The 27,837-nt window shown below is 45.4% G+C and overlaps 2 protein-coding genes across 7 annotated transcripts in view; one reads left to right on the forward strand and one right to left on the reverse strand.

Annotated features, from left to right (window-relative positions):
* Positions 1-4,775: 4,775 nt before the first annotated feature.
* TIMM21 (translocase of inner mitochondrial membrane 21) lies at positions 4,776-11,179 on the reverse strand. The gene is made up of 6 exons (XM_072820055.1): positions 10,083-11,179; positions 7,493-7,555; positions 7,296-7,393; positions 5,611-5,684; positions 5,421-5,526; positions 4,776-5,264 (listed from the first exon to the last, which is right to left on the reverse strand). The coding sequence occupies exons 1-6, from the start codon at positions 10,378-10,380 to the stop codon at positions 5,169-5,171; spliced, it is 735 nt and encodes a 244-aa protein (XP_072676156.1). The 5' UTR covers positions 10,381-11,179; the 3' UTR covers positions 4,776-5,168.
* Positions 11,180-11,279: 100 nt separating this feature from the next.
* The window catches only part of FBXO15 (F-box protein 15), a 47,529-nt gene continuing 30,971 nt past the window's right edge, over positions 11,280-27,837 (forward strand). For 3 of the 6 annotated variants that reach the window (XM_072820002.1, XM_072820019.1, XM_072820042.1), the window contains exons 1-5: positions 11,281-11,435; positions 18,018-18,125; positions 20,521-20,625; positions 24,568-24,810; positions 25,365-25,574. In XM_072820002.1, coding sequence (XP_072676103.1) covers positions 11,308-11,435; positions 18,018-18,125; positions 20,521-20,625; positions 24,568-24,810; positions 25,365-25,574 — 794 coding nt within the window. In that variant the 5' untranslated portion in view covers positions 11,281-11,307. Of the gene's footprint in view, positions 11,436-11,510; positions 11,589-11,696; positions 11,716-18,017; positions 18,126-20,520; positions 20,626-24,567; positions 24,811-25,364; positions 25,575-27,837 lie in introns of those variants that run through there. The other 3 variants (XR_012028039.1, XM_072820030.1, XM_072820009.1) reach the window with 3 other exon arrangements.

Genomic DNA, 27,837 nt, shown 5'->3' on the forward strand with positions numbered 1-27,837 from the left:
TCGGCCACGCGAGCTTGTGCCCTGAGCTGGGGGGGACTTGGCTTTTCTGCCCCATAAGGCCCAGGGCCATAGGATAGGCCCGTGACCTGCTTCTTGGGTGGAACCTTACGGTCAGGAGATGGTTTTGGAAATGTCACCGGGGGAAGGAGACCTCTTGCCCATAAAAGCATAGCTTCTGGGGCTGCTTGGGTGAGAAAGGAATGAGCCCGGGGCCCACTGGGAAGCATTACGAAAATTCGAAGTAGCTGAGAATATTTACTAGGAAGACATACGCAGGTCCTAAAACCACCTGTTAGCAAAGCTTTTGGATGTCAGGGTGTGAGGAGGTGAGCCCCTGGAGGGGGGCTGGAGCAGGGCGGGGGCCACCTGGGGAAGGACCTCTGTGGGGAGCTGCGGAGATCGTTGGGGGGGGGCTGGTTTAGAGGGAGGACCTAGGGGCGCAGACGGAGGTCGAGGGGAGACTCGGGGGGGGGCTGGTTTCGAGGGAGGGGGTACTAGGAGCACAAACCGAGGTTGAGGGGAGGATTCCGACCTCCCAGCTACAGCAGCTCTGAGCATCTGCCAGGCGAGGGGGCTGTGGGGACGGGGTAGGACGTGGATAAATCCTACAGAGACGCGGCACCTGGGGGGCTCAGCAGGTTAAGCAGCTGAGTCTTGGTTGGGGCTCAGGTCGTGGGCTCGAGCTCGGCGTGGGGCTCAGCGCGGTGTCTGCTCGGGTCCCCTCCCTCCGCTCCCCCTGCTCGCACACACTCGCACAAATACACACCAGTCTTAAAAAAAAAAATGAGGAAGAACAGATAAGTAGCCAAACTCGTAACAGGGCTACAGTTCAGGCTACAGAGAGGATGAGAGACACAAGCAGAGGTGCGAGAGCGGAGAAGCACGGGAAAGCGGGGTCTGGTGCCTGCGGCCGGGGACACTGACGGGGTGAGCGGGTCCAAGGCCGAGGCCAGGCCGCAGCGCAAGCGGCCGGAGGGGCGCCCGGTGTCCGCCCTGAATCAAGTCCTCGAAGACGGGAGCAATCCCCAGGGCAGTGCTGGGCTGGGGGGTCTGTGACACCGGGGTACCCCGTGCTTACTTAGGCTTCATCTGTGTAAATTTGCGGAGCGTGGTGGCAGGTGACCAGCCCCGTCGGCACCGAGCCCGGGATGCGTCCTCCTCGCGGTGTCCTCAGGGCCAGAGGCTCCGGAAAGCTCCGGGGCTTCTCTGAGAACACTAATCCCGGGGCGCCTGGTGGCTCCGCCGTCGGTGAAGCGTCTGCCTGCGGCTCAGCTCATGGTCCCCGGGGCCTGGATTGAGCCCCAGCTCGGCGGGGAGTCTGTCTCCCTGTCCCCCTGCCCCTCCCCGCTGCGCCTGCACTTTCTCTGTCTCTGTCTCAAAATCTTAAAACAAGAACACTAGCCGCATGCGTGGGGCCCACACCCTTACAGCCCAGTGGCCTCCCAGAGGCCCCAGGGCCCAACACCATCACCTTTGGGGGTTAGGGCTTCGGCATATGAATCTGGGGGGTGGGTACAAACATTTGGACATAACACATGGTGACTGAAGTAGTGGATCCCAGTGTCCTCCTCCAGGCTCTGGTCCAAACTTGCCAGTGTTTGGCTCTCGCATGTCTTGCTCTGGGTTCGGGGCCTGTGCGCGTGAGGCGTCCTAGGCCCCTGATGGGAGGAAATCCTGGTTGGGGACGTTGTGCATTTATTTTCAACTTTTTTGAGCAGTGTCGAGTGCGCTGTCCAGCAAGTGCCACTGCCCCCCGCCCCCCCCGGCCCCTCCAAGCAGTGGGTCAGGGCTCCCTGTCCATTCTCTTTCTTTTTTCTTAACATTTAAACAGAATGTTTTATTGACTTTAAGTCAGCTGGGGACAAAAACCTGTGTTTATGTTCTAAGACCATTCACTTCTTTACTGATTTCAAAGCGTTCACCCGTCTGGCAGATGGAAACGAGGAGCCCACGCTGCACGTTCCTGATTTCAGTGAGGCTGGAGGTTCTCTCAGAAGCTCCTCAGCTCCACGTGCCCTCCCTTTACTATTAACTGTTCTGGGATGTTAACATGCCCACTTTCGCCCTGGGTTGCTGCTTCTAGCTCACTGGTTGTCTTCAAGCTCTTTGCAAGTAATCCTTCCTTTGCTATAGGTGCTGTAAAGCATTCTCATTAGTGGCTTAATTTTTTTCTAGTTTTTTTTTTTTTTCAAGATATTATATACTTATTTTAGAGGTGGAGAGAGTTTGAGTGGGGGGAGGAACAGAGGGAGAGGAACAAGCAGACTCCACGCCGAGTGCAGAACCCTGCCTGTGGCTCAATCCTGGGACCCTGAGATCATAACCTGAGCCGAAATCAAGAGTCAGACGCTCAACCGACTGAGCCCCCCAGGTGCCCCTCTGTAATCTTTTTAAAAAAATTTTATTTATTTATCCATGAGAGACATAGAGAGGGAGAGGAAGAGACACAGGCAGAGGGAGAAGCAGGCTCCTCACAGGGACCCCAGTGTGGGACTTGATCCCGGACCCCAGGATCACTCCCTGAACCGAAGGCAGATGCTCAGTCGCTGAGCCACTCAGGCGTCCCCTGAAGTTCCTAATCTTTTTTTTTTTTTTTGAAGTTCCTAATCTTAAGACCAATCTTTTTCTTCATGATTTCTCATTCTGTGTCTTACAAGATCCTTCCCACAAAGGTCACAAGGATGACCGAAGTTGTAAGGTGTTAATCTATGTGGGACAGACACTTGTGTGGTGTGGGGCAGATTCCACTCCCTTCCTCCCCACCTGGTACCCGATGCCCAGCGCCATTCGTTTGAGCGTGTGACTGACCTCCGCATGGGTAGGTGTGTCCCGGTCTGCGACTGTCCGCCGTCCCCACCAGTGAGCACAGCCATCTGGGCGGCAGGGCCCTCTGTGAGGGCACGTGGCCTCCAGGGGACACAAGCCCCCTCTTCCTGCGGCACAGGGGCTTCACTCACCTGAACCCAACCACCTGCCTCATCTGTTCTGTCTGTGGCAGCGGTCACACAGCTGTGCCACTTTCTGGGCCTGCTCTCACCCTGGCCACCATGCCCCCGTCTCCCCTCTTGCCCTTCGGAGACTATCCCACACCTCGTCCCACTCTCCGAGGCCCAACCCCACTCGAGCGTCTTCTTGGCTCATGACACACTCAGGCGAAGCAGCTGGGGCCGACTTTGAACTTGTCCCTCCCAACCCCCCCCCCCCCCCCGCAGACTTCTCTGCCCTTGTGCCCCTCCCCCCTGCCTCCCTGGGTTCTGCCCTGAATCCAGTCCCCTGGGACCTCGCTCTGTCCTTGTCCCTTTTCTTCCCTGCATTTCAGCGTCTCCTCTCTTGCCTCCTTTTCTTTTGCATGTCCCCAGATTTCTTTCATCTTTAGGAATCCTAGAAAAAAAAAAAACCGGTTCAAAGTGCAAACACACTGATGCTTTACTTAGTGTCTGTTAATCATTATAGAGAATGGGGGGGGGGCGCGAGGTGATGTGCCTTCCCGCACTGCCCGTGCCCGTGCCTGCTCACCTCTGTCCGCCTCAGCTGCTTCCTCCGTGTGGGGCTCTCTGAGCTCCTTCTCTAGGCCACATAGTGTCCTGAGCACCAGACTCGACTGTCCAGTTGCTCCTAGACCCACCACATGGCTGACTCGGGGGCTCGTTAACCTAGATGCTCAACTTAGCATCCCCACTCCCTCCCCTAGTTCTTACTATGCTCACTCTAGGTGGACCCGGGGGCTATCCTGGGCTATTCCCTCTGCACCCACTTGGCCTCTACCCCTAAACATGCTTCCACGGTACACCTTCTCTGGCTTCATCAGTGTCTGAACTGTCCTAATGGCCTTCATGCTGGCCTCCTCCCTGGCTCTCGTCCCTCCTGCAGCTACCAGTCCTTTTTTTTTTTTTTTTTAAGGTTTTATTTACTCATGAGAGAGACACACAGAGAGAGAGGCAGAGACACAGGCAGAGGGAGAAGCAGGCTCCACGCAGGGAGCCTGACGTGGGACTCAATCCCGGGTCTCCAGAATCAGGCCCTGGACTGAAGGTGGCGCTAAACCACTGAGCCCCAGGGGCTGCCCACCAGTCCTCTTCTGTTACCACAGACACAGTAGCTTCTGCTCCTGCTCAGTTTCTCATGTTCTCCATTGCTACTGGAGAACCTTAACCCTCGTCATGTGATATACTACCCCCCCACCCCGCCCCCCCTCCGGCAGCACTCCCAGGCCCCACAGAAAAGGACATTTCTAATGCACAGGCACTTTACAGTCACATGACTGCACTCTTGGAAGTTAGGGTCAGTTTTCTCCAGATCGCCCATAGATACTTGGGATGATGGTCCTGTCCCACAAAGGCATTGTATGTATATTGGCACCAGGCTGTCTCCACGTTCCTTCAGCAGTGAAGAGGGACTTGTGTTCTCCAGGGCGTGGGGACACTCGGTGATGCCAATTCGTGGTTGGTGCTTGCACCTTACCGCTTGTTCAGCTGGACAGTGAGGTCAGACGGTGAGGTGTGGCATCTATACAGGCCTCTGCCCTGGTTGAGGATCCAATGGCCCCCGATGAGCGGGCGTGGGCTTCTCCCACTGCAGCCAGTGTTCCCACTTGCTGAGCTGGAAGTACGAGACACACTACAGTGCTATAAACTGTGGTGTATACACCTTGCTACAGGTGTGCTGAAGCATACGTTTAATATTTGCATTTGTCACTTGAACTTCCTACAGTTCTCAAATGTTCTCACATGTTCAAGTCAGATTCCCAAGTGTGTGGAAGCAAGCAGCTTCTGACATCTCTGTTACTTCTGACTTTATTTCACAGATTTTACAGTTATACAGCATGAAAGCATAAAATATTGAACTCTTTTTGCTTATTTACATGGTATAGTTTTTAATAACAGATTTCTTATCATGAAAGATATTAACTAGAACAGAAATACTGCCCATGATCGATTCAGAGATACCATAAAGTATGTTCTTTTTCATGATTTGCCCTCTGTAAGAAATTCTCCACGTACGTGTATCTAAATGCAACTACTACCCAGTTACATTCACTTTTATGTGCTACACACTCTTTCCTATCTTATTCTACAGCCTTGGGAGGAGAGTGGGGAAGGGCGGAGCTGTGTGCCCGCACCACTCCACGTGTGCTTGGAAACCGTGCTTGCGGGGGTCTTGCAGTCAGCTCAGGATCGATTGTCTTCGATGATGATAGTTCTTCTAGGGTGGGGCTCAAGTTCAACAAATATGTATCGAAATTCATATTCGCCACTTTCTGGGTTCTGAAAAATAAACATATTTCTTGGTGTAACTTCTGTCCCCAGAGCTTATGTCCTGCTGCGTCAGAGCCCTTGATCCTCCTAAGGCCCCCTAAAGTTCCCACAAGGTCCCCACAAAGTCCCACGAGGTCTCCACCAAGTCCCACAAGGTCCCCATACCTCCTTCACTTCAAGATGCACTGTTCCTTGTTTCCCAGGCTCGGAGCCCTCGATGTAGAACTTCACACGCATGTGTTTCAGCCCATCCTTTACATATTCAATAAAACTGCCAAGAAAATGGAAGAGCGTGGCTTAAACTTCTGTCACTTAAACAAGCGCCCGAGCTTCCTGAACACATGTGAACGGGTACCTGACGTGCTGTCTCCGTCCACGGCGCGTCGCCTCCCCGTAGCCCTTCACGGGCTCCCCGAAGATGCTGATGACCTGTGGGACAGACTCGGTGAGGCCTCCACCCTTCAAGCTTCCTAGGGAAATATGTTCTGACAAATCAAGTAACTTTTTTAAAGAAAACAAATCATTAAGCCTGGGACCCTTTCAAAATGACAACTCCACTGATGAGAAAACGGACCAAAAAAAGAATTAGGCGAAAACCCTCCCACAAGGATATATTTCCTGCAGACAATGGGGTAGGTGATTCTGCGGTGTGAGCTACAGCTTCAGGACAGGTGACCCCACTTCCCTCACAAAGACCGGACACAACAATGGGGGCAAATGCTTAAATATACATTTGAATGTTTTTAGTGAAATGTATCTAATGGGGTCTAATACTCAAAGCTACAAGAATAAGACAACTTTCTGAGTCACTAGAGACAGTGAAAAAGAAGAACGAGTACAGGTTTCTCCAGCTATCCAAAAGTTGGCTTGACCACGTTGCTTTTAAGAAGGACCTACGCTAATACCTGTTTCTGCTAACTGAACAAAATCCAAATGCTTCTTGCTTCCATGAAATAAATGGTGGCTGCGCCCTTGCTTTACGCTTCTGACTTATGAGAACTTTCATGGGAGCGCACCACTTCCAGACGGCAGGGGCACCTGCAACAATCAACTGCTTAGAATAAGCCAGATCTAGAGGTATGAACCCACGATTCCTAAGGGAAAACTCACAATGACGTGGACATGCAGTTCTTCCTGAATTTAAAATGCAAATACCATGGAGCCCAGGGAAAGCGGTCAGGGACCTGCGCCTACTGAGGGCACCTGCAGCCTCACGCCTCCCCCTCACAGGGTGCTGTATTACTCCTGGGTCTGGGTGAGAAGCCACCCGCCTGGTTTTTGGTGCTGTCTGCTGTTTTCCTTCAAGATACAGGGATTGAGATTTCAAAGAGTTTCCGCTCTGGCACTACAATGGCTGCGCTGGCTTTCTACCTGTGACTGGAAAGCATCACGGAAAGCCCTCCTTCTGGACAGGACTCGTAACAGAACATGGGCAGCTTTCCCATATGTCAGCCTCCTCCCATGGGCAGGCCGTGCTTAAGAGCATAAGCTTTGGAGTCACACAAACTTGGCCTCAGGTCCTGGCTGTATCATTTACAGCTCAGCAATCTCAGTTGTTACCCAGTCTCTAAAGTGTCAGTCTCCCCTTCTGCAAATGACACAGTCAGTAGTATTTAACACAAATGCCTTTCATGAGATCCAAGAAAGAGGATGTGCTGAGTGCAGTGCCTGGTGCATAATGTGCCTTTAGTGTCAAGAATTATCATTATGATCATGGGGTCACTAAGCTTTTTTATAAGACTAGAAACTTACCGCATGAGTTTAAAACTCTGGGAAGATCTAAGCATTTAACATCTATGACAATAAGTGACTCTCTTGTATAATTAGGATGGAAACACATCGCTACACAGACCTTTAGGTGGTCTTAAGGCATTTCAAGTACAGAACAAAGAGCTAATAACATAATCACAATCCAACCGTTATGACTTTATTATCCTATAAACGTCACTAGTCTCAGAACCAATATGTGAGTTCTGTCCCTCGACCCTGGCATCTTCTCCGGATCTTCAGAGTGTGTGTGACTGCATCTGGAAGACTCACCTCGGGGTGTGATCTGCATTTTTCTAAGGCTTTCCCATAGATCTTATTAGGACTGGATGAAGAAAAAAGTTCTTTGAAAATTGTGTAAAACAAGCCACCTGCAAATTATAGAAAAAGAAGATCAAGCAAATCAAGAGCAAGACAAATGTTTAATTAAACAGATTTTAGGGACAGACATTATACTTGCTGTGATCAACCTGTGACGGTGATTCCAATAAGCACCACTATCAAATAGGTAAAATCTCTTCCAGCTTCTTTCACTGTAAACAGAAAGCACCACTGAGTTAGAGGTGTGCCAGATGGGCAGGAACGCGCATGGCTTCAGCACTTCTGGAGGGTGAGATGTGGACCCAGGACCCTACGGGGGGGTCTGCATGCATGCTGGAACAGCTGCTTTCAAGCCTCCCCACAAATCAGAACCACCTAAAGAAAGTTTTCAAAAGAACCTCAGCAGAATTCTGGGCCAAGGAATTTGTATTTTAATTTTATTTAGTAGTATAATTTTAACACTTCTTTACTTTCTAAGATGACAAAACACTTGAAACAAGTGCCCCAGGCCCTCGGCATGAAAACATGTTACAGATTTGGCAGTGCCGGTCACATTCTGTTCACAGATGAAGTGTTTGCTTTGTTAACTGTAGTCCAAGGGATCAGCATAGGCCTCAACTCTTCCAGTCACCTTCCCACCAGGCTGCCCCCACTGGCAGAATGGAATTCAGAAAAGGAATTTGCTTGGCCAGAGCTGATAATCGGATAAACTTAGAATACGAAGCACCTGCTACCAACAGGTAGCGCTTGTTGGAACACAAAATGACAACAACGTCTATGTATGGTCTCACCTAGGATTTGTTAGGTATGTGTTACAATGTGATTGTTAGGGACCTGAGCCTTCTGGACTTTGGCTGTCCTGTAGAGTAACCACACACCATACATGGCTATGTGAGTGTTATTTTAAAGTTACGTTAACTTAAAATTAAACACTCAGTCCCTCAATCACACTAGCAACATTTCAAGTGCTGAACAGCCACATGTAGAGACCTCATACGTACAGAACATCTCTGTCTCTGCGAAAAGTTTTATTTGGACAATGCTGTTGTGGACATTTTGCAAGACATCACAATAGTCCATTCTATTTATGCCATCATATTCGTCAGAGCCCAAAGTAACAAGTGGCATGTGTGTCAGGAAGCTTGGTAAACACAGGTACTCCAAATGTGGGGGATGAGGCCAAAAAACAGATCCAGAGCTCACCAACCACATGAGCAAAACCCTTAGGGGTATACTGCATGGGGCATGCTAAGACACTCCATCTCAAATAAAAGAAACTACTGCATCTTGTATACCCTAGTGTGGTGTGTGATAGGTTCCTTTGGACGCTGTGGGCAGCATATCCCACATTTGGGAATACTGCTCCCACTCATTCGCTCAGTCACCAGGAAGGCTGTTGCCTTTGAATGGGGTCCAGATCAGGACAGGACTCTGCAGCAGGACCCGTCTGCAGCGTAAGCAGCCCTATTGCTGGAGCGACGACCTGACACATGCTGTTTGACAGTCTCTGCCTCTGCCCTCTGCATACAGGTTGTTCATTCATGCTGAACTTTTAATCATCCCTCACAGCTCTGTTCAGGCTATTATGAATGAATGAACATGTATTTTACATATTCAACAGATTACAAAACAATTGCTAGGATACAGGTTTTTTTGTTAATGTTAAAAAGTATATATGCACTAAAAAAAAAGTATATGCACGGAAATAACATAGAGCAAAATATTAACAAAAGTCATCTCTGCATGGTAAAATCAAGATGTCTGAACTCTTTGCTTCCTTTTTACTTATTTTTCCACAAATTACCGTGAAATGAAGAAATAAACAATAAACGTTGAATTCATCATCTCATCTGTGAAAACCTGACTTTCCCTGACAGAAAGACATTGTGCCTTCCGTATTACATATGTTCTTTCTATCACTTCTCGTGTCACTTGGAGGTAAACGGTTTGGAACACCTTTAATTCTGTAGCGTGAAGAGTCTAACTCAACATCTGGGCGTCGCAGTCATTCAGGAGCAGTGTTGGGCTGACCTACGTTGAGTAGGTCCCCACGGATTATGCCTCAATAGTATTTCTTTTATTTATTCTACCCAATTACTCTGTATCTATTTTGTGCTCTCTGGTACTCTTTGCAGCAAACTACCATGTTTTCATTGTTTCACACTGTACCTACCTCCTCCTCATTGAGTGCATCTGTTTGTGTACAGGAACTCTCTGGCACACCCGTTAGCATCTGCTCAAGTGTACGCAGAGGAAATGGAAGCTCAAGAACTACTGGTGAACGGCTGTTCTAAAGAGCAATGACCTGGGTACTAGGAAATGAAGATTAGAAGATGTGGCTTTAATTTTCCGTTGTGTGAAACTGGGGAAGTGTGCCTCACACACAGAATTTTAATGTTTGAGGGAGGGAACAGGAAACTCAACTGTGGTAAACCACATCTGTGAAGTCTACTGACTTACTATCAAGTACTCAACAACGGTTAAGTTGTAATAAAAGCTGGGAAACATTTTCTCGCCACAACTCAACAAAGTCACCTAAAAAGCAACTTTGAAATCCGAGTTCAAGTCTGTGAAGAAAAGAAGTCTGTGGGTCTATAGTCTCAAACTCTGCACTGTGTTGAACGGTCCTACCTTTTAATTTGCGTGAACCGTTTTTCTACCTTTAGCCCTGAACTTGTGCGAAGGAGGGACCCTGCTCGCTCTCGCCACGTTTGCTGATAGACTCATCACTCCCGTTACCTTTCTGTGACGTTGAGACGACGGGTTCCCCTCTCTGGCTGTGCACGGACACTTGTTTGCTGCCGTCGTCTCCTGCCCTCTGGGGGCTCTGCCTCTGCGTCCAGATGGTTTTCTGGGTGACTCCAAGGATACTCTCAGGTCGTACCGCTTTCTTTTGCTCTCGCAGACCCCAGCTCAAACCCGACGCGGTCTTCAAGCGAGCTCTGTTAAGCACGAAGTGTGGCGGAAACAACGGCTTCCCTGACGACCTGCACAGCTTCTCCGCACACCGCGCAGCTCGTAAGAAAGTACAAATCATGATCACAGAAAACCGCTCCGCTTTACAAAGGTGCCAGCGGGGAACCGCAAAGCTTCACTACCCAATACACGCCCAGCCAGAGTGTCCTCAGCGCTACACAGTCACATCGGTGATTCTGCACGGCTTGTTCGGCAAAAAAGTTAGCTCCCGAAAGAAGCCGTGTCCACCTCTTCTTCCCTTCTGCGCTCTTTCTACTAGAATTAAAGTGATTTAATTACCTGCCGTATTGACATTCACACACTACCCGCCATGCCTCTGCAAAGTAACCTGGGACACCTCGGGGAGTCCTGGGAACAGTAGTCCGAGGCCCTCACTCCTCGCAGAGCTACCGCAGCGGGAAAGGCACCGGGACTACAACTCCCACAGTGCAAGGCGGCCAGACAGCGCGTGGCCTTTCCGCCACCTTCCAGAGTTCCTTGCGCATGCGCTCCACCTATTTGGCGCCAGGGTGGGCGGGGCGATCGCTCAACGGGCGGCAATCAAATTAGCGATTACGAACTGGGTGTTCTTGCAGCCCTTCGAGAGGACTGTAAACTGCGAAATTCTCAGACTGACTATGGCTCTGCTGTTGCTTGTGGGGAAATGATGTAGCCTGTGTTTCAGTTTCTTCCCCAGGCCACCAGACGGGAGGCAGCACAAACTCCCCCAAAGCCAGCGGCTGGGGAGAGACGAGGTTGCGGCAGTGCCCCCACCCGGGACCGAAACTCGGCGGCCCGCTTGCCACGCGGCGACCTCGGCATCAGGCCGCGGGGCGTGGGAAGAAGCAGGGCCCGGAAGTTTCCAGAACCGCTCCTCGAGCCGGCGGAAGGGCGGGCCGCCCTCCGTCCCGCCCCTGCGCACGCGCGCCGGCGTCGAGTGGGCGTGGCGTGGGGCGGCGCGCTCCTGCCTCCGTCGTCGCTCCGCCTCGGGCGCTCCCGCCGGGTCTCCATGGCGACGGGACGCGGCCGACTGCTGCTGCAGCACTGGCGCGGCCTCCTGGCGCTGCATTGGCCGCCGGGCGGCGTCGGCGCGGCCCCGGGGCTGGCCGGGGAGGCCCCCGGGCCCGCGGGGTTCAGGTGACTGTCGGGGGCCGCGGGGCGGGGCGGTACCCGGCACCTTCCCCCACTAATTTCACTCTCGGCTGTTCTTAGTGCAGGAGAGGTCCAGAGAACCGCGGGAGGACGTCCCCTCAACTTGGAAACATGCGGAGACCCCACGTCCTGATACAAGTAGCCTAGCTCCCCCCCACCCGGGGAACAGGCTTCCTCCTTCCCTTCATTCAGTTGTAGGCGCTGTGGGGAGCTGGGAGCCCTGGAGCAGCGCCTCCTGCGGGATGCGCTCCACCTGCGAGGGCAGGTGCACATCCCTGGTCTGCACCTGCGGGTCGCCCCAAGGGCACCCGTTCAGAGCTCATCCCTAAAGTAGCTTGTCTCTTCTGGGGCTGGAAAATCACCTTTCGTTCTTTTTATTAGGCTCTGGAATCTACTCATCAAAAAGTTACCGATTTTCTCTCCCGCCCATGGTTCCTGAATGGAGGACACAACCTCTAAGCAGATAATTCTGGTGGGCGGGTTGGTCTGGGAGTTTGTTTTCCTGGGGCAGAGCTTTCTGAATTTCGGATTTCGAGGCCTCCAGTGCCTTTCGTTTGGTTTCTTTTTACTTTTTCTTTCCTTCTTTCCATGGAGTGGGGGGGGGGGTGGGGGGAGAGTGAGGGAGAGATGGGGAGGGCAGAGGAATAGGGAGAGAGAGAATCTTAAGCAGGCTCCACTGTGAGACTTCATCTCACAACCCTGAGATCATGGTGGAAGCTGAAATCAGGAGTCCACTGCTTAGCAACTGAGCCACCCAGAAGCCCCATAGGTCTGCTAGGCAAACCCTGAAGGGATGCTTATTGATAGCCACTCCTTGGTGTTCAGGCCCCTGATCCCCTTCTGCCTCTCTTCCTTGGGCACCTTGCGGCTGAAGGGTGGTCCTCTTGTTAAGTGAGAGAAGGCAACTTGGAGGAGATGGGGAAGGGGCAAGAAGCAGGATGCTGCAGCTATAATCCAGAAGGCTCTTTAGCTTAACTCCAAAGGTTGGTTGATTTCAGAGTGAATGATCCAGTTTGTCAGAGGTGCTGTCATGGTCCCTTGTGGTGAGTGGTCCCTAACTTTACAGCCATCATCTCGGTTAGTGTGCCAGGTGGAGTGACAGTATGAAGAGCAGTTTGCAACCTTGATGATTCTCTTTGCTTGCACGTCCTTGTGATTTGTAAGATACAAAGAACTCATGTGTATCGTGTCTTCAAATAAACCGAATGTCTGTGTTTATGTAGAAAAAACAATTGTTATTTAACAATCGACAATTTGAATTTTGTTTTCCCGAATCTCCAGGACTACGTCCCATGTTCACCCAAGGGTCCATAACCCTGTCATGTTGTTTTTGGAAGTGGTGCTCTGCACCTTTGTATTATGGCAGTAGTTGGTTCTTGAGTGTAGCTGCAGTGCTGGATATACCACAGGACTTGTGACAACTAAAATGGTGACAATGCCTTCAAAACTTCTGTAGGAGCATTTAAATTTGAGGTCTGAACTTTAGATCAATTTGCCACTAACACTAAAATTAGTCTTTATATATAGAGCTCTGTCAGTGGGGAGCAGAATGATTTTTATGTGATGAATCTTCTATTACTTTGTAAGTTGAGTGAACATCCTGGTAATGACGTACTTAGAGTGCCTGGCAAGGGAGCCTGCTTGTCACCCTGTGATTTGGTGAGGTCTGCATTCTTTATGGGAAGGAAAATAAGCTGCTGAAAATGATTGCAGATGGTCTAAGTGGGTGGTGATTTTTATTGTTTTACTACAGAAAAATTAGATTTTAATAAGGAGTCCATGGTTCCCTTTTTAATGAAAGATGTGAATATGTGTAAATATCATGAGCTGAGAAAAATGGCAGCATATTAGGTTGGCTTAATTTGGACTTGATTTAATTTCTTTGGTTTATCATATATCAAAAATCAGGCTCAGAAGATAATTTTTTAAGGTAAACTTAAAAAATATTGAATATATTCAAGGCTATCAGGCAAAATGTATTACTCGAAAACATTGTTTTCAAACAAAATGTCATCTTACTAATTATATCAGCTAAGTATGCGCTTAATTTTGTAGACCCATAAATCTACATGAGGACATGCATGCAACTTACTGATTTGTTAATTGTGTGGCCCTAGAAAATATGCAGTTGGTTTATTTTATGGAGAAATGGAAATGTACTTTCAATATACCAAAAACCATACTAATAGGATATAGAATATAATACGGTGAGAAGAGCTCTGGAAGGACAGTCAGGAGATGAGTCTCTTGGGCTCTGGACCTCTGTCTTGGGACCTCAAATGAATCCCTGTGATTGCCTTGTTAGAACTTCGGTAATCTTTGATTTGTCAAATATGGACATATGAAAACTATTTTAGTTATGGAAAAGCAAAACAGCAACAGATAGGCTGTATTTCTCAAACAGGTGCCAGTGGACAGGTAATGCATGGAGCATCCTCCTGCGATGTAAAATTAATGCAGTGGCTTTGGGGAAAAATGTTAAGTAGTTCAACTGTAGGTAATATAATCCACTTGTTATATTAGAACAGCCACCGACAAATTATCCAGTAAAGTGCATCATTTGTATTAATTTTTTAAAATTTTTATTTATCTATGATAGTCACACACAGAGAGAGAGAGAGAGGCAGAGACACAGGCAGAGAGAGAAGCAGGCTCCATGCAGGGAGCCCGACGTGGGATTTGATCCTGGGTCTCCAGGATCGCGCCCTGGGCCAAAGGCAGGCGCCAAACCGCTGCCCCACCCAGGGATCCCTGTATTAATTTTTAAGATAAAATAAGAGACTTCAAAGAACTTTTGAGCTCTCTGCAGGCTGTGCCCCCAGATTTCAGAGCAGCTGGCACTCCACTGCACCTGCCTAAAGAAAGGATTGTGCTATCAAACTGTGAATCCAAACCTTGTGTATGGGATTCTCAGTTTTGAAATTAAAACAACAAAAATCCCACAGTTTATTCCATATTCAATATATTAAGAAATAATAGAAAACACATGGAGTTCTGTCCTTTCAGCTCTCCAGCCCCCATTTAAAAACATCCATCACCCAAAAACCTCATAACTTTTTGCAGTCCTGTGAATCAGACATATTACTGGCTAATACCTTGTCTTTTTTTCCATACACATTTCTTTGTGTGTGTTTACTTCTTCTCATAAGGGATAAATTAAAAAATATTATGTGATATATCTTGATATAACCTGATTTTTTCAATTCATAGGTTATTAATTTAGCAGGTATTTATCAATTGCCTCTCTATGCCAGGCATGTTGTGGGTGAACAAAACTCATGCAAAAGACCTGCCAGTGTGGAGCTTATAATTCCAGTGATAGCAAGCAGAGGAGATAAGATGTGTATGTAGTGAAGGATGGTGATATGTACTGAGGAGAGAAATAAGGAGAGGGCCTAGAGTGTGTGTGGGTAGTATGGATTGGAGTTTTAGAGAACATGGCCAAAGGAATTGTCAGTGAGTTGGTGACATTTGCATGAATACCTGAAGGAGATGGAGGCATGAGCCATGCAGACACAAAGACGTAATGAGCTTGTTTCTATCTCAGACACTTTTTTTCTGTGCTGAAAATGTCCATTTTAATTGGCTGAGCATTGTTCACTGTATGTAGCCACACTGTTGAACCAATCCCTGTATCGACTCTGGAAGTTTGTCAGTGTAGGCAAGTCTGAGATGGACTTTCTCCAGCAACATTTTTGGGCTCATTTTCTTGCTTTGGGATATATTTGTACAAGTGAAATTCCTGGCTTAAAAAAAATACATGTGCCTTTTAAGGATCTTGGTAAACACTACCAGATTTGGCTTTCCTTACTGTTTATACCAATTTATGCTCCCAGCAGTGAATGAGATGTTCTTTATGTGGTCTTTGCCAGTTTGCTAGATTGAAACTGATCGATACAGTGTATTAATTTACTTTTCTTCGACTCCTGTGGAAAGGACTTAGGGTAATAGATTTTATTTCTTTTGACAATTTTTGATTGCGGAAACATGTATGGCAAAAAGCTGTTGTCAATTTACTAATGCTTTTAAACAAATTTATATTTGAGTGACCCCAGCAGTATTCATTTAAGTTAAAGAAGCCTTCCTCAGTCTTCATACAATGTGTAATACAGACTCTGGGAGTTCTTAGCATGACCATTCATACTGGCAGGGGTCTATGGGTCACTGTATGGAAAATCCAGGCAGACAGTGGATTTGATGGAGGAGTTATAGAAATGCCTTTCTTAAAACTTATATGTTAGAAACCTCTATCAACTAAAGATATTTGATCTTTGAGTATGTAATACAGGTTGGTATAGAATTTACAACAAGTAAACCAGTTAAAATAAGGAGTGCTCTTAAATCATTTAAAAATGTATATTGTTTAAAAACTGTGTTAAATGGTGCCCCCCCACCCCATTCATGTCTACTCAGAAGCTTAGGGCGTGATTTTATTTGAAAATAGGGTGTTTGTAGATGTAGTTACAATGAGGTCACACTTGGTTAGGGTGGATCCTAAATCAAATGTGACTGGTGTCCTTAGAAGAAGAGATGAAGACACACACCGGGAAGATGGCTGGGCAAAGATGGGGCAGAGATAAGAGTTAGTCATCTTAGTTGCCACAAGCTAAGGAAAAGCAAGGATTGTCAGCAACCACCAGAAGCTGGAAGAGGCAAGGAAGGGTTCTTCCGTAGAGACTTTGTGGAGGGAGCATGGCTGTCCCAACTCCTTGACTTTGGACTTGTGGCCTCTAGGACTCTGAGACAATACATTTCTGTTGTTCTTAGCTACCTAGTTTAAGTCAGTTTGTTAAGAGAGCCCTAGGACACTAATACAATTAGGAAATTGTATTTTACTTCTTATTACTGTGTTAGAGCCAGGTTAGTGGAGTTGAAGATTTTCTCTTGTGGAAATCTTTGCTTAAATAATACTTTCAACAGAAATACAAAGATTTACTGCATAGGTGGAATTCTCTGAAATAAGGGGTGGGAGCGTTACAGAACTTTCCAGAGTAGGGCCTCTTCTGCCCCTCTCCCTCCACTTCCTGTTCTGGAACACACAGATTGCAAACTACTGGTTGTGTCCAGCTTCTTTGCGTTCCCAGGGACTCCCTGGCTAGGAGTCAGGTAAGACAAAAGGCACATTGACTGTCTTCTGCTGAAGCTGGAATGGAGAAGCATGGGCAGCCAGTGTTTTTACCTCGGCGAATTTGTTACCCTCCAGGATCTAGAAAGGTTTCCTGTGTTCCCCCTCTCCTGTGTTGACAATAGTGTCAGCATGCAGATGCTAGCCAGTGTTTATCGAGGGCTTATCATGGGCCCTTCATTATGATGTTTCTGAAGAGAAAAACCTATAAAGGGGGGACAGACATTCTCTGGATGCTCAGAAGCCCCTGGGGAGCCATCAGGCAATTTGAGTGCTTGTGGATGTGCACTTCATGGGGCGCATGGTTCCACCGTGGGTTTCAGGCTGTGCTGGGTTGTGGGTGATTCAGTCCCATGCCTCCTAGGGGCAGGCCGTGCTTGGGTGCTAAACTCTTGGTGAACAAAGTACATCCTCAGAGCAATGACATACTGGTGAACTGGATGTATGGAATGGATACTCTAGATTTTAGTCACATGCTGGGTGGGAGGTGGGGCAGTAGTTTGGTGTGTGTGTGTGTGTGTGTGTGTGTGTGTGTGCATGGTAAAGAAGAAGCTTCCAGACCTTTCCAAGAGAAGTAGCATATCCACCAGTAGCTCTGTCTGTGGGCTGCTGCCTAGAAAATGAGGGTTTTGGGCTCCATGCCTTACTGGGGTTTCAGATCCCTATCAAACTTCTGTGGAGCAGTGCTGGTTTTGAGGGTGATTTTAATAAAAAAATTAGGAACTTCTGAAAACTGCATAAAATACACCTTATTACATTGAGCCTTAAAAGCCATTGATTGTAAGAGTTACAATTTTTTTGTACTGCTAAAATGAAAAAAAAAAAAAAAAGATGGCCAGTTAAAATATATTCCATTGAATCTGAGATATTTAAAATGTGAAAAAAAAATTGAGGATGAGTATTTGGTATTTCTGTAGCTGTGATTGCCAGAGCTAGGGTTGGATTCATCATCCCTTAAGACCAGCAAAGTTGTAGATTGTGTGGGCAGTTCTGGTTTGCAAATCTAAAGGTTTTCTTACCTGATTGATGCTGTTTTCATTAGGTTTCTGCTATGGTATTGCTGAAGCTGGCCAGGTGATACATTTTATATTTATCCTTTTATTCCATTAAATAAGTCTTATTTAATGTCTTTGATATGCTGAAAGCCTACAAAAGCAAATATTTAATCTTGTTGTTTACTTGATCTTAGTCAACAGGCCAAAAGTGATGAATCTTATGTTTAAAACATATCAGAGTAAGTCCAGTTACCAGGTTTACGGACTCAGGACATGGAATATTTCACAGTCTCTTGCCTGCCTGCCTCCTTCCTTCCTTCCTTCCTTCCTTCCCATGATGCAATTTTACAAGGAGTCATTCTTGGAGTTTATGAATCCTCTACAGTTTTGTAGAGGGAACTGGACAGTTCGCCTGTCATGATTTCACTTTTCTGTGCTTACTTTCAGGAAGAGACCGGGCACCAGTTACGCAGGCACTGCCACCCTGAAGCAGTGCGCTAGGCGAGGAAGGCACTACAAGCAGCCCTCTGCTGACCATCCTGCATCTCTGGAAAGGTGAGTCACAGTAGTTGGTGCTCTTCTGGAGGCCCCAGGGGGTGGAGCTTGTAGAGAAAGTTTCAGTGCTGTACATAGCAAGCTGCTGTTCTTAGCCAAGAATAGAATTGCGTAGGAAGAAAGTACAACATGGAGAGTTTGCTGTGAGTCATCAGCCTGTCACCACTGTCATTATTAGACTAGGTTTATGAAGTGAACTTCTAAAAGTGACAAGTCAATTTTCCTCCTTAAAAAAAATATTCTTCAAAATTATTCACTTTCTAGTTGATAAAGACCCTTGAAACAGTGGAAAGAAGATGAAAAAGCTCCAGAGGTCTCTGGATTTTTTAGTGTTCAATGCTTTGGGAGCCCCTTGTGCCATGGCAAGGTTCTGCACTGTGACCTCGGCAACAGAATCTGTAGAATCCTTTCTTTGAACTAATTATTTGAAATTGGTGCTGAGATGCCCATGGATTTGTAGTGCACTGACACTCGTGGGACCCAAGCCTGTGCTGAGCATTGTGTGAAGCCCTGAAAGCGTGGCGTTCCCATAGACATGTACGGTGGGGAGAGTAGGGCTCACAGAGTCTGCACATTGCAAAATTCAGATTCAAACATAAGTTCCTTGTTTTCAAGTTTTGGGCTTTGACACTATAACTCAGCTCACAGAGTACATACTTTCAGTGTATTCTTTAAAAGAAATGAAAACAAACAAAAAAAAGTTAATTAAGGACAGCAATTTAAGCTTTAAACCCTATACTCTGTGAATATGATCTGTCATCTAATAATGTGATGTAGGAACTAGAACAAATACTCGATTGGTTCATCCATCCATTAAACATTTGAGGACCTTCTCTGTACTAGATACTGTGCTCTGACACTTGGAGCTTCTTGGATTGTCCTGCCTCTCTCTCACTTTCTTCCTCCCCCCAACCCCCCCTCCACCTGCTGTGGTATAAAATGATTAGAATCCAGCACAAGGTGACCCAGTGGAAACCTTATGAACCATAATGAAGACTGTCTTTGCTCTCTACTATTCTAACTATGGAGTGGGGGTTTTCTGCTTTTGCTAGAAGTACAGGGAGAGCCCCCATTATGTTAGTCTGCTGGGTAGGGGGTGGGAGTTAGTCTCTAAGAGCCTTTGAGTAGGATTTTAGTCCAACTCAATAATTCTCCCCAGATAGGATTTGCCAGATACCACTCTGGAATGTTTTCTTTAAGACCAGCTCTACATTTTCTTTTGGATTATAATTATTTAAAAAATAATAACTATGAGTTTTTGTGAAATAGTTGAATCAAAATATGAAAACTATGTGCAGCAGGTCATCCAAATGGTCACAAAATGTGTTTTCTTGCAACTTTGCCATCTATGCATTAGCAACCTTTTGTCACTAAAAGCATCTGATTTATTGACTCTGAGTGTAAGGAATTTCATTTGGTGGGAGGGATTTAATTAACCCCAAGCAAAACTGCTTGTTTAAACCATCAGGGAGTCTCTGGTCGAATATCTCTGAAGCTTTTGAGTTGGGGTAGCTCTGACTAGTGACATGGGTCTGGTCTGTCTTGTATTCTTCATCTTTTCTCTGAGGGAGTCCACATCATTCTTTCTCAGTATTATCAGAATCTTAGGACTGATTATTTCCCTATGACACATTTAATAACTTGATTTTCATCATAATTAGAAAATTTAAAATAGTTGAAATCACAAGTGGAGAGATTAGGGGCAAGCCATTTTAAATTGGCCAAAGGGTTTTACTGCCTAGGTTCGTCATCCCTGGGCCCTTCCCCTCTCCCCGTGACAGTCTTCTCTGGCTTGCTTTCCTTCAGCCTCAGAGAATGCAGCTCAATGTCATTCATTTAGGTTATAAATGAAAAAGGAAAAGGGAGTTCAGAAAATCTTACCGGGCTTGGAGTCTCTTAAAACCTAGAGGAAGGTCTTAAGTGTGGGGAAGAAGAGAGTATGTGAGGGTGGTATGGGGTAGGTGGAAAATAAGTGGGTATTTCCTATTCCAGTTCCTTTGTTTTTTTGAGGAGGACGAGGATTCTGTGGTTTATTATTATTATTTTTTTATTAATAGCTAAGAATGCATTCTTTTTCTCTTATTTCCTTTTATCTCACCAAAGAATAATGCATACTTTCATGAGGGAGTAAGGAAATCCTGTCTCTTGATCCATTGTGTGTGCATATAAGTAACATGCCAAGGAAGTTAGCTCCCTGTACCCTTGAGTCTCTGGATTTGTTCAGGTCATGAGGATTGTGGTAGCCAGGACATTTCAGTTGAGAAACCAGTGTAAGATAAGGGTCAGTTTGCCTCTCGTACAGGAAGGGTGCTGCTCACCTTCGGTCTGGAGATGAACAGCCGGTGGTTTTCTGGTTAACTTGTAGTTCAAATGCTCGATTCTTCCCCTCTCTCAGTATGCCTTCAGAAATCTTGCTGAAGATCTTTTCCTACCTGGATGCTGTGACCCTGCTGTGTACTGGATGTGTGAATAGGCGCTTTTACCACCTGGCCAATGACAAGTAAGGAGAAAACCAGATCTCTCTGTTGTCTTTTGATAGCATTTTGATGGAAGTCATGAAAACTAGTAAGACAATTTTAACCATTTTTAATATTTAGGAGAATTAATTTTGAAAGTGTTTTTAGGCACAGATGTAATATGTCTAATGCTTTAAGTGGTCAATTGACATTTTCAGTGATTTGTATTTATATGCTTAAAAAAAAAGGAATACCTTTGCATGAACTGAAAAAGATCGAACTTGTTATTGATGTAGCTGTTGTCTCATGTACGGAAGAATACATCTCTGTGTCAGTAGGCACACAAGTGGGTTTAGTGTGGGTTCAAAGGAAAGAAGTGTGCCCTTGACAGTCATTCTAGAATGGACGCAGAGCAGTTTTTGTGTCTCTTTCTTAATGACTCTTAATAAGAGATGAAGACATTCACTAAAGCAAAGTGTAGCAAGGCATTGTTCATGAAGGAGGTCATTTAAATATCCCAAAATATAGCTTTTTGGAGGGTTCTTACTTTAAGGATAGAACTCCAATTACTCCATAAGCCAATAACTTATAAATTGCTTAGTTTCTCTTAATATCACCTTTCCTGACTGACTTTCACAGGCTCAGGTGGTATAGGCACTGAGCCCTCCAGTGGATTTGGGGCTATACCTCTAGTAATCTTCCTTTTGTACTTTAATTATGAATTATGTGCCTATCCCACATTTCTTGGGAGTTGTCCCTTAAAAATCTGAGCTTCTGATGAAATTACCCTTATGTTTGTTTTCTTGTTATAGGAAATATCTTAATTGCATCTGTTGAATTTTATTTTATTTTTTATTTTTAAAAATATTTTATTTAGAGAGCGAATGCATGCACAAGCCTGAGCCAGGGGGCGGGGGGAGAAGGCAAGAATTTCAAGCAGGCTCCTCCACCTTAAACATAGAGCTTGACAAGGGGTTAAATCTCACTCCCCCAAGATTGTGACCTGAGCCAAAATCAAGAGTCTGGCACTCAACTGACTGAGCCACCCATGCGCCCCTTCATATGCTGAATTTTATTTGTAAGAGTCATAGTCTGATTTTATAGTTAGACTTCAAAAAGGGCATATTTATTTATTTATTTATTTATTTATTTTTAATTTTTTATTTATTTATGATAGTCACAGAGAGAGAGAGAGAGAGAGAGAGAGAGGCAGAGACACAGGCAGAGGGAGAAGCAGGCTCCATGCACCGGGAGCCCGATGTGGGATTCGATCCTGGGACTCCAGGATCGCGCCCTGGGCCAAAGGCAGGGGCCAAACCGCTGCGCCACCCAGGGATCCCAAAAAAGGGCATATTTAATGATTGGATGGGTAAACAATAAATGTTTTGGGGGGAGTATTTTAAGCATTACTTCTGGAGAGGGCAGGAGTACCTATTGTAGCCAGTCATACTAATGACTAATAGGGAGACCTGTATGGAGGGTAGGGGTCTCGCTGATGCCCTTCTTACATCAGCGGGGGCTGCCTCCTTGCTGCGCATGTCGCATCCATCAGCAAGAGCACCAGGCTCCACCTGCGTGGAGGTAACGGGGAAGCGTGGGTCAGGCTGGATCTGGATCATCATGTGGGGTGTTTATTTTCCAGCACTCTGGGAAACACTGTTTATCAGAATATTAAATTGGCCCCATTTTGTCAACAACTTGTTTGATTGAAGTTTTTCTGTGCCTGACTGGTACAGTAGCTAAATACGCTCTTGTTCTCAAAATCACCTTTGTTTTTTAACAGGATGAGGCGTTGGGTGATCAGAAATGAATGTGTTTGGGTTTTGAGTACTTGTTAAATGCATCTTATACTTGACATTTGTATTTTATCAAGTATCAAGTGGAACAATCTGCACAGTCTATTCTGTAAAATGTTCTGTTTAGACTTCACTTACAGTAAATACAGTAAGCTAATGAGTTGAAAGTGGTTCTTCATACAGGTGTTGGGTGTAGTTGTAACTGAAGGTGTGTGGGGTTCGGGCTCCGCTCCTTCAATCCCATTTCCTCTTTTGTAATTCAGGAGTGCTGGCGCATGGACAAGAATCGAGTCAGCTTTAGGTCATGTGGCGCCAATGTGAGAAATTTGGGAACACTTATGTGGAGTAAAGTGATGAGTAGAATAAATTTGAAGGAGATGTGAACAAGCTTTTATGTAAAGGGAGTTTTTAAAAATGCCTACTCAAGAGATTTTGGTGAAACAGTTTCAGATTTACCTAGATGTACTCAAGTAATCATCATTTTACACTCTTAGCTCACATCTGAAAGTCCAGAAATTTCTGAACTGAGAAAATAAACACCTTAGGGCAGAAAGCTTGGTGTGAAATGATTCTGTGGGGTGAGATATAATTTGAAAATGCATGCTACCTAAGGATGTCAGTGGGGGTCTGATTCCGTGTGAGTGTGTTGGGAAGTGCGTGCACTGCCTGGATCAGGGAGACACGTCTGCAGGTCGCGTGTCCGCCGAGTGCACCTTGCTGTCGTGGTGGTGACTGGCTGGCCCCCAGAGTGTGTGGCATCTCCAGCGGATCTCAGGCAGTGCGGGGCCATCCTCTTCTGAGGGCATTGCTTTCTCCTTGCTGCCTTTTGGCCACTGGCCACTTCATCCCGTGCTGAACTAAACAGAAAGGTAGAGACACAAATGAGCAGATTATTACATTTATTTATGTAAAGCTCACTTTTTGCTGTTGGAAATGGACTTTAGCCATGGCTCAGTTCCCCCAAAGAGAAGTTTGCTTCTTTCCCTGGAGGAGAGCATTGGTTCGGAGAGAGGTGTCTTGGGCTCCCTTGGGCCCCTGCCAGCTGCTACTGCTCCCATGGCTTCTCCTGGGCCTCAGTGTGATGGGCGGGAGGAGCACAGGCTCTGCCTTGGGGCTGAATTTAAATTCAACCTTGCGGCTGATGGGCTCTCTGAATTTAGGCGAATTACTTGGTTTCTTCAAGTTCATCTCTTTGTCCCTGAAGAGGCTGAGAAGCACAGGGGATGGATGTGTGAGTTCTGGTTGAGGCTGTGAGGGTCCAATCCTGGGTCTTCCATTTCCTCACCATCCACAGACCCGTCTGGGCCACAACTTCACATTGTGGCCTCATTACATTGTCCAGTGGGGACAATGATAGTGGCTACTTCATGGATTTTTTGATGATTAAAGTAGTTGCTGTTTACCAAATGCTCAAATAATGCTTACCACAGTGCTCAGAAAACACTGTTGTTATTTTTTTCATTCATTGTGCATTTTCCTCTCTTTGTGCAAGCATGACATGTCTTTGTGGAAAAATTAAAACATAGAAATAAAAAACATTCAATTCCATTCTGCTGACATTTCTCTCTGTGTGTATGTACATATGGTTCCTTTCCGACCTTTATTTTTTTTAATTTTTATTTTTTTAAAGATTTTCTTTATTTATTCATGAGGGAGACACACACAGAGAGAGAGGCAGAGACACAGGCAGAGGGAGAAGCAGGCTCCACGCAGGGAGCCTGACATGGGACTCGATCCTGGGTTTCCAGGATCACACCCTGGGCCGAAGGCAGGTGCCAAACCGCTGAGCCACCTGGGCTGCCCCCTTTCCGACCTTTAAAAAATATATCTACCTAAGATAACACAGTAGGAGTCACCTTGTATATTTCTTATTATTTTTCTGTAATCTCTTATTCCATTATTGCTTTAGGACAGCAGTGGTTTGGGTGATGCCAAATACCGTGAGATCACTCATTTTAACTTGACCCTGGGAAACGAGCTTTTCCTTTTAGTATGTGTTTCTGGGGTTGGTGAATCTGAAACACTTAACCTCAAACTACAGTTCACTTTAACACATGAGCAACTGTAAACGTTTGATTTATTCATGGACTAGGACTATTTACAAACGATTGTGCATCTCTACGGTAATATATTGCTACTGCAGGTATATGACAGTGTCTCATAGTTAACATAGTTCCTCTTCTCCCCCAGTTTTATTTGGATCAGAATCTATTCAACTGCCTTTTCACCTAAAATATCTAATTGGCAAGTTAATTCAGCAGAGAAGACCACTGTATCTATGAACTTACTGTCGGTTGAGGATAAAGAAGCTGGATATTGGAAGAAAGAATATATTGCAAAGCAAAGAGCATCTGTAAAAGCAGCGCTAGCGCGGGTTCTCAAACCTGTCAACCCTTACACAGGCCTTCCAGTTAAAACCAAAGAGGCCCTCAGGTACACAGCATCCTCTTGATCAGTGGGTATCGTGGTTACTTGCGGGTACTATTTAACATTTATATGCATGTCACTTTAAAAAGAATGATGGTGTAAGCTCAGGGTATTGTGTGTATAAGGACATAGGTACAATTTATACTGTGAGGGACTGTCTCTTGAGATATTCATGTGTTTCTGTGCATCTTATTAGCTATATAGTATTTCCATATACCATAGAAATGGCCTGAAGTTTTTATGAAAAGCAGAAATAACTAGTAATCTATTGTCATAAAGTGACAGCATCCAAAGCATCCTTGCTTCTGGGCAGAACTTTGCCTTGTCTGTGTTTTGCCACTTCTGAGAACATGGTAGATGTTCAGTGATTTTTAGATGAGGAGAAAAAGTCTAAAGAGAGGATCATTGATGAAAAAATTTGTGCCAGGTACTTTCTAAGAACTTCAACTTTGGCTTTTCAGGAACTAGATACTTTAGAGATGATGTGTGAAATTGACCTTAGCACTTTTTTTTTTTTTTTCCTGCAGCAAGACAAACATTTTTAATTTTTCTTTCTCCAGAATATCTGGTTTAGGTTGGGTGATTATATTGAAAGAAAAAAATGGAAAAGAATACATCATGCAGCACATTGACCTTTTGATAAATGATTCATCAGTGACAATTATATGGTATGGCAGAAACTGGCCACAGCTAGCCACATTGTCAACCCTAGATTTGTGTGGTGTGACGCCAGTTTTTAGGGACCGGTCTAAACCCCCCTCCAAAAATGGGTAAGTACTAACTCAATAGAACCTTTGGGTGAGAACATCTTATATGTAAAAACTAGTTGCCATTAATCTTGTAATTTAAGAATACTATTAGTCTTGTACTTTAAAAATACCACCAGTGCATCTTAAAGGCTTCTTTTGCAATGTGGATCACTATAGAATAGAAAAAGAATGGATTTATAACATTTATGATTAGATCTAAATTTAGGTTCCTCACACCTTGGGTTATCTATAACAGAGAATAGTATTCTAGTTCACAAAATTCCTAGGTGATTTATGGGCTAACCTTTTGAGCCTTTTAGTTTAGTTTTAATCATTTTAACACAAAGATATATAAAATTGCTATATCTTCCTTCATTAGTTAATGATACAGTAACCATTGGTTAAACATTAGGTCATAAGGTAATAATTCTTATTTTTATATGCCTTTCTGTTGAACTGACTGGATGTGGGACCTTGTGCAAGGGTCTTAGTCTCTCTGCTCAGCCTTCCTGTGTGTGGAATGGGGTGATGCTGATGGTGAGGAGTATTTAGCATACACGACTGCTCTGAAGAAGATCAGAAGGTTTCACTGTCAAGAGGCATCAGTCAGATAGATAGATGTGTGTCACGTTGCTGATGTGCATAGAGTCCTTACTTAGGGGCTCTGTCCTCAGGGGTTCTGTGCTGCATCCACATGCATTAGAAGTCTCTCCTCACTCTTCTGGTCATTAATCACTTCCTTCTCAAAGCCAGCTGCTGCTGGTTGTAGCATCCTGATCTCCTGAGCAAGCAAGTGCACCTACATAAAATGCACAGCAAACGCAGAGGTAAAGAGAGGTCATGGCTGCCTTCTCCAGGGCCAGTGTCCTGCGCTGGAATGCCTCCTTCCCTGCCCAGCATCCTTTGATGTTGCCATGGCATTTACCACCTCATTGTTCCTACCAGCCTGTGTGTTGTGATTTCACCCTTGGTTTCTCTCAGGTCACATGTGTCCTTGGGATGGGAAGTGTTGTCATGGTGGGTCAGCATTCTTTCATGGCTTTCCTGGACACACACATTTTTACAACTTTGTAACCTGGGACCTTGTTTTAGTTTCCACTCTCTGGTGCTGATTCTTTGAGGATATTTTCAGTGATTACACTTGTCATGCTGAGAATGTGAGAGCATTGGGCTTCTTGGTGATGATAAAGCCAGGCTTTAGCATATTCTGAAAATAACCTTAATGCTATGAAGAATGATATGTGAATGGTTTTCCCTGATGATATTACTGTAGATAATTTGGAAGCATGTTTACTTTTTAAATTGGTACATTTATTTGGATAAATCTCTAAAATTTCATATGGTATCATGACGGACACAAGATTTTTCTCATGTAGTATTATGTGCTGTGCAGTTGTGTTTGGAGAATCAATCCCCAATCTCTGTACTGATTTGACTGAACAATATGTTACTTGCCATATCATGAAATATTATTTATAGGCATTAGGACATTATCAACATCACATTAAGATAGTCACTGAAGACGAAGTGGATAGTGTTGAATTGTAAAGCTCAGTTAAAGATCCTGTGCTCCTGAAAACTGCCATCTGGGTCAGGAATACGAGATACTGTACAGTGAGAGAAGTGCTAGAATTCATTGGGAAAATTGATATACGGAATTTATTTCCAATAAAACTCAGTGGACTTCAGCCAGCATTTGATAAACTGTGCAGAACAGACACTGGAAGTGTTTTTTAGGAACGTGTTTTGATGGGCTCTTTTATTGCAAGTTTGAGAGTGAATGTGTTTATCATGCAGAAGTACAAATCCTTATCTGCATCTGTGACAGCAAAGGAGAAACTTGGGGATTGTTATTTGGGTCTTTTTTTGTTTCCTCCATGACAGTTTTTTCAAGAACAGTGAAAGCCTTATTTGAATTTTCCTGTAGTTTATACCATTCTAGTTAGACTCATTAAGTTTTCTCCTCTGCAAATGTTCTCCATTCTGTGGCTTATTCTATTCTTCTCCAAACTTGGGAGGAATGTTGGGTAGTTATTAGCCTTCATTTCTCTCTCTGTGGCCTGTGAGGCCAAGGCACATGAGGACTTAGCCTGTTCTTTGTGGAGTCTGTTTAAACTGCTCTGGAGCCATGGTGATGAGTATTCTCCTTTTGGGCCCATTGAAGAGTGTGAGAGGAAGGTTTTCACACCCTGCCTGACCTCATCTGTCCACACTAATGATCATAGAGGCAGTGACAACACCATTTCTGAGCACCTTGGGGTTGGATTTAAGGTTTGCTTGATGC

Source organism: Canis lupus, chromosome 1 (genome assembly GCF_048164855.1).
Source record: "Canis lupus baileyi chromosome 1, mCanLup2.hap1, whole genome shotgun sequence".
NCBI lineage: Eukaryota > Metazoa > Chordata > Mammalia > Carnivora > Canidae > Canis > Canis lupus.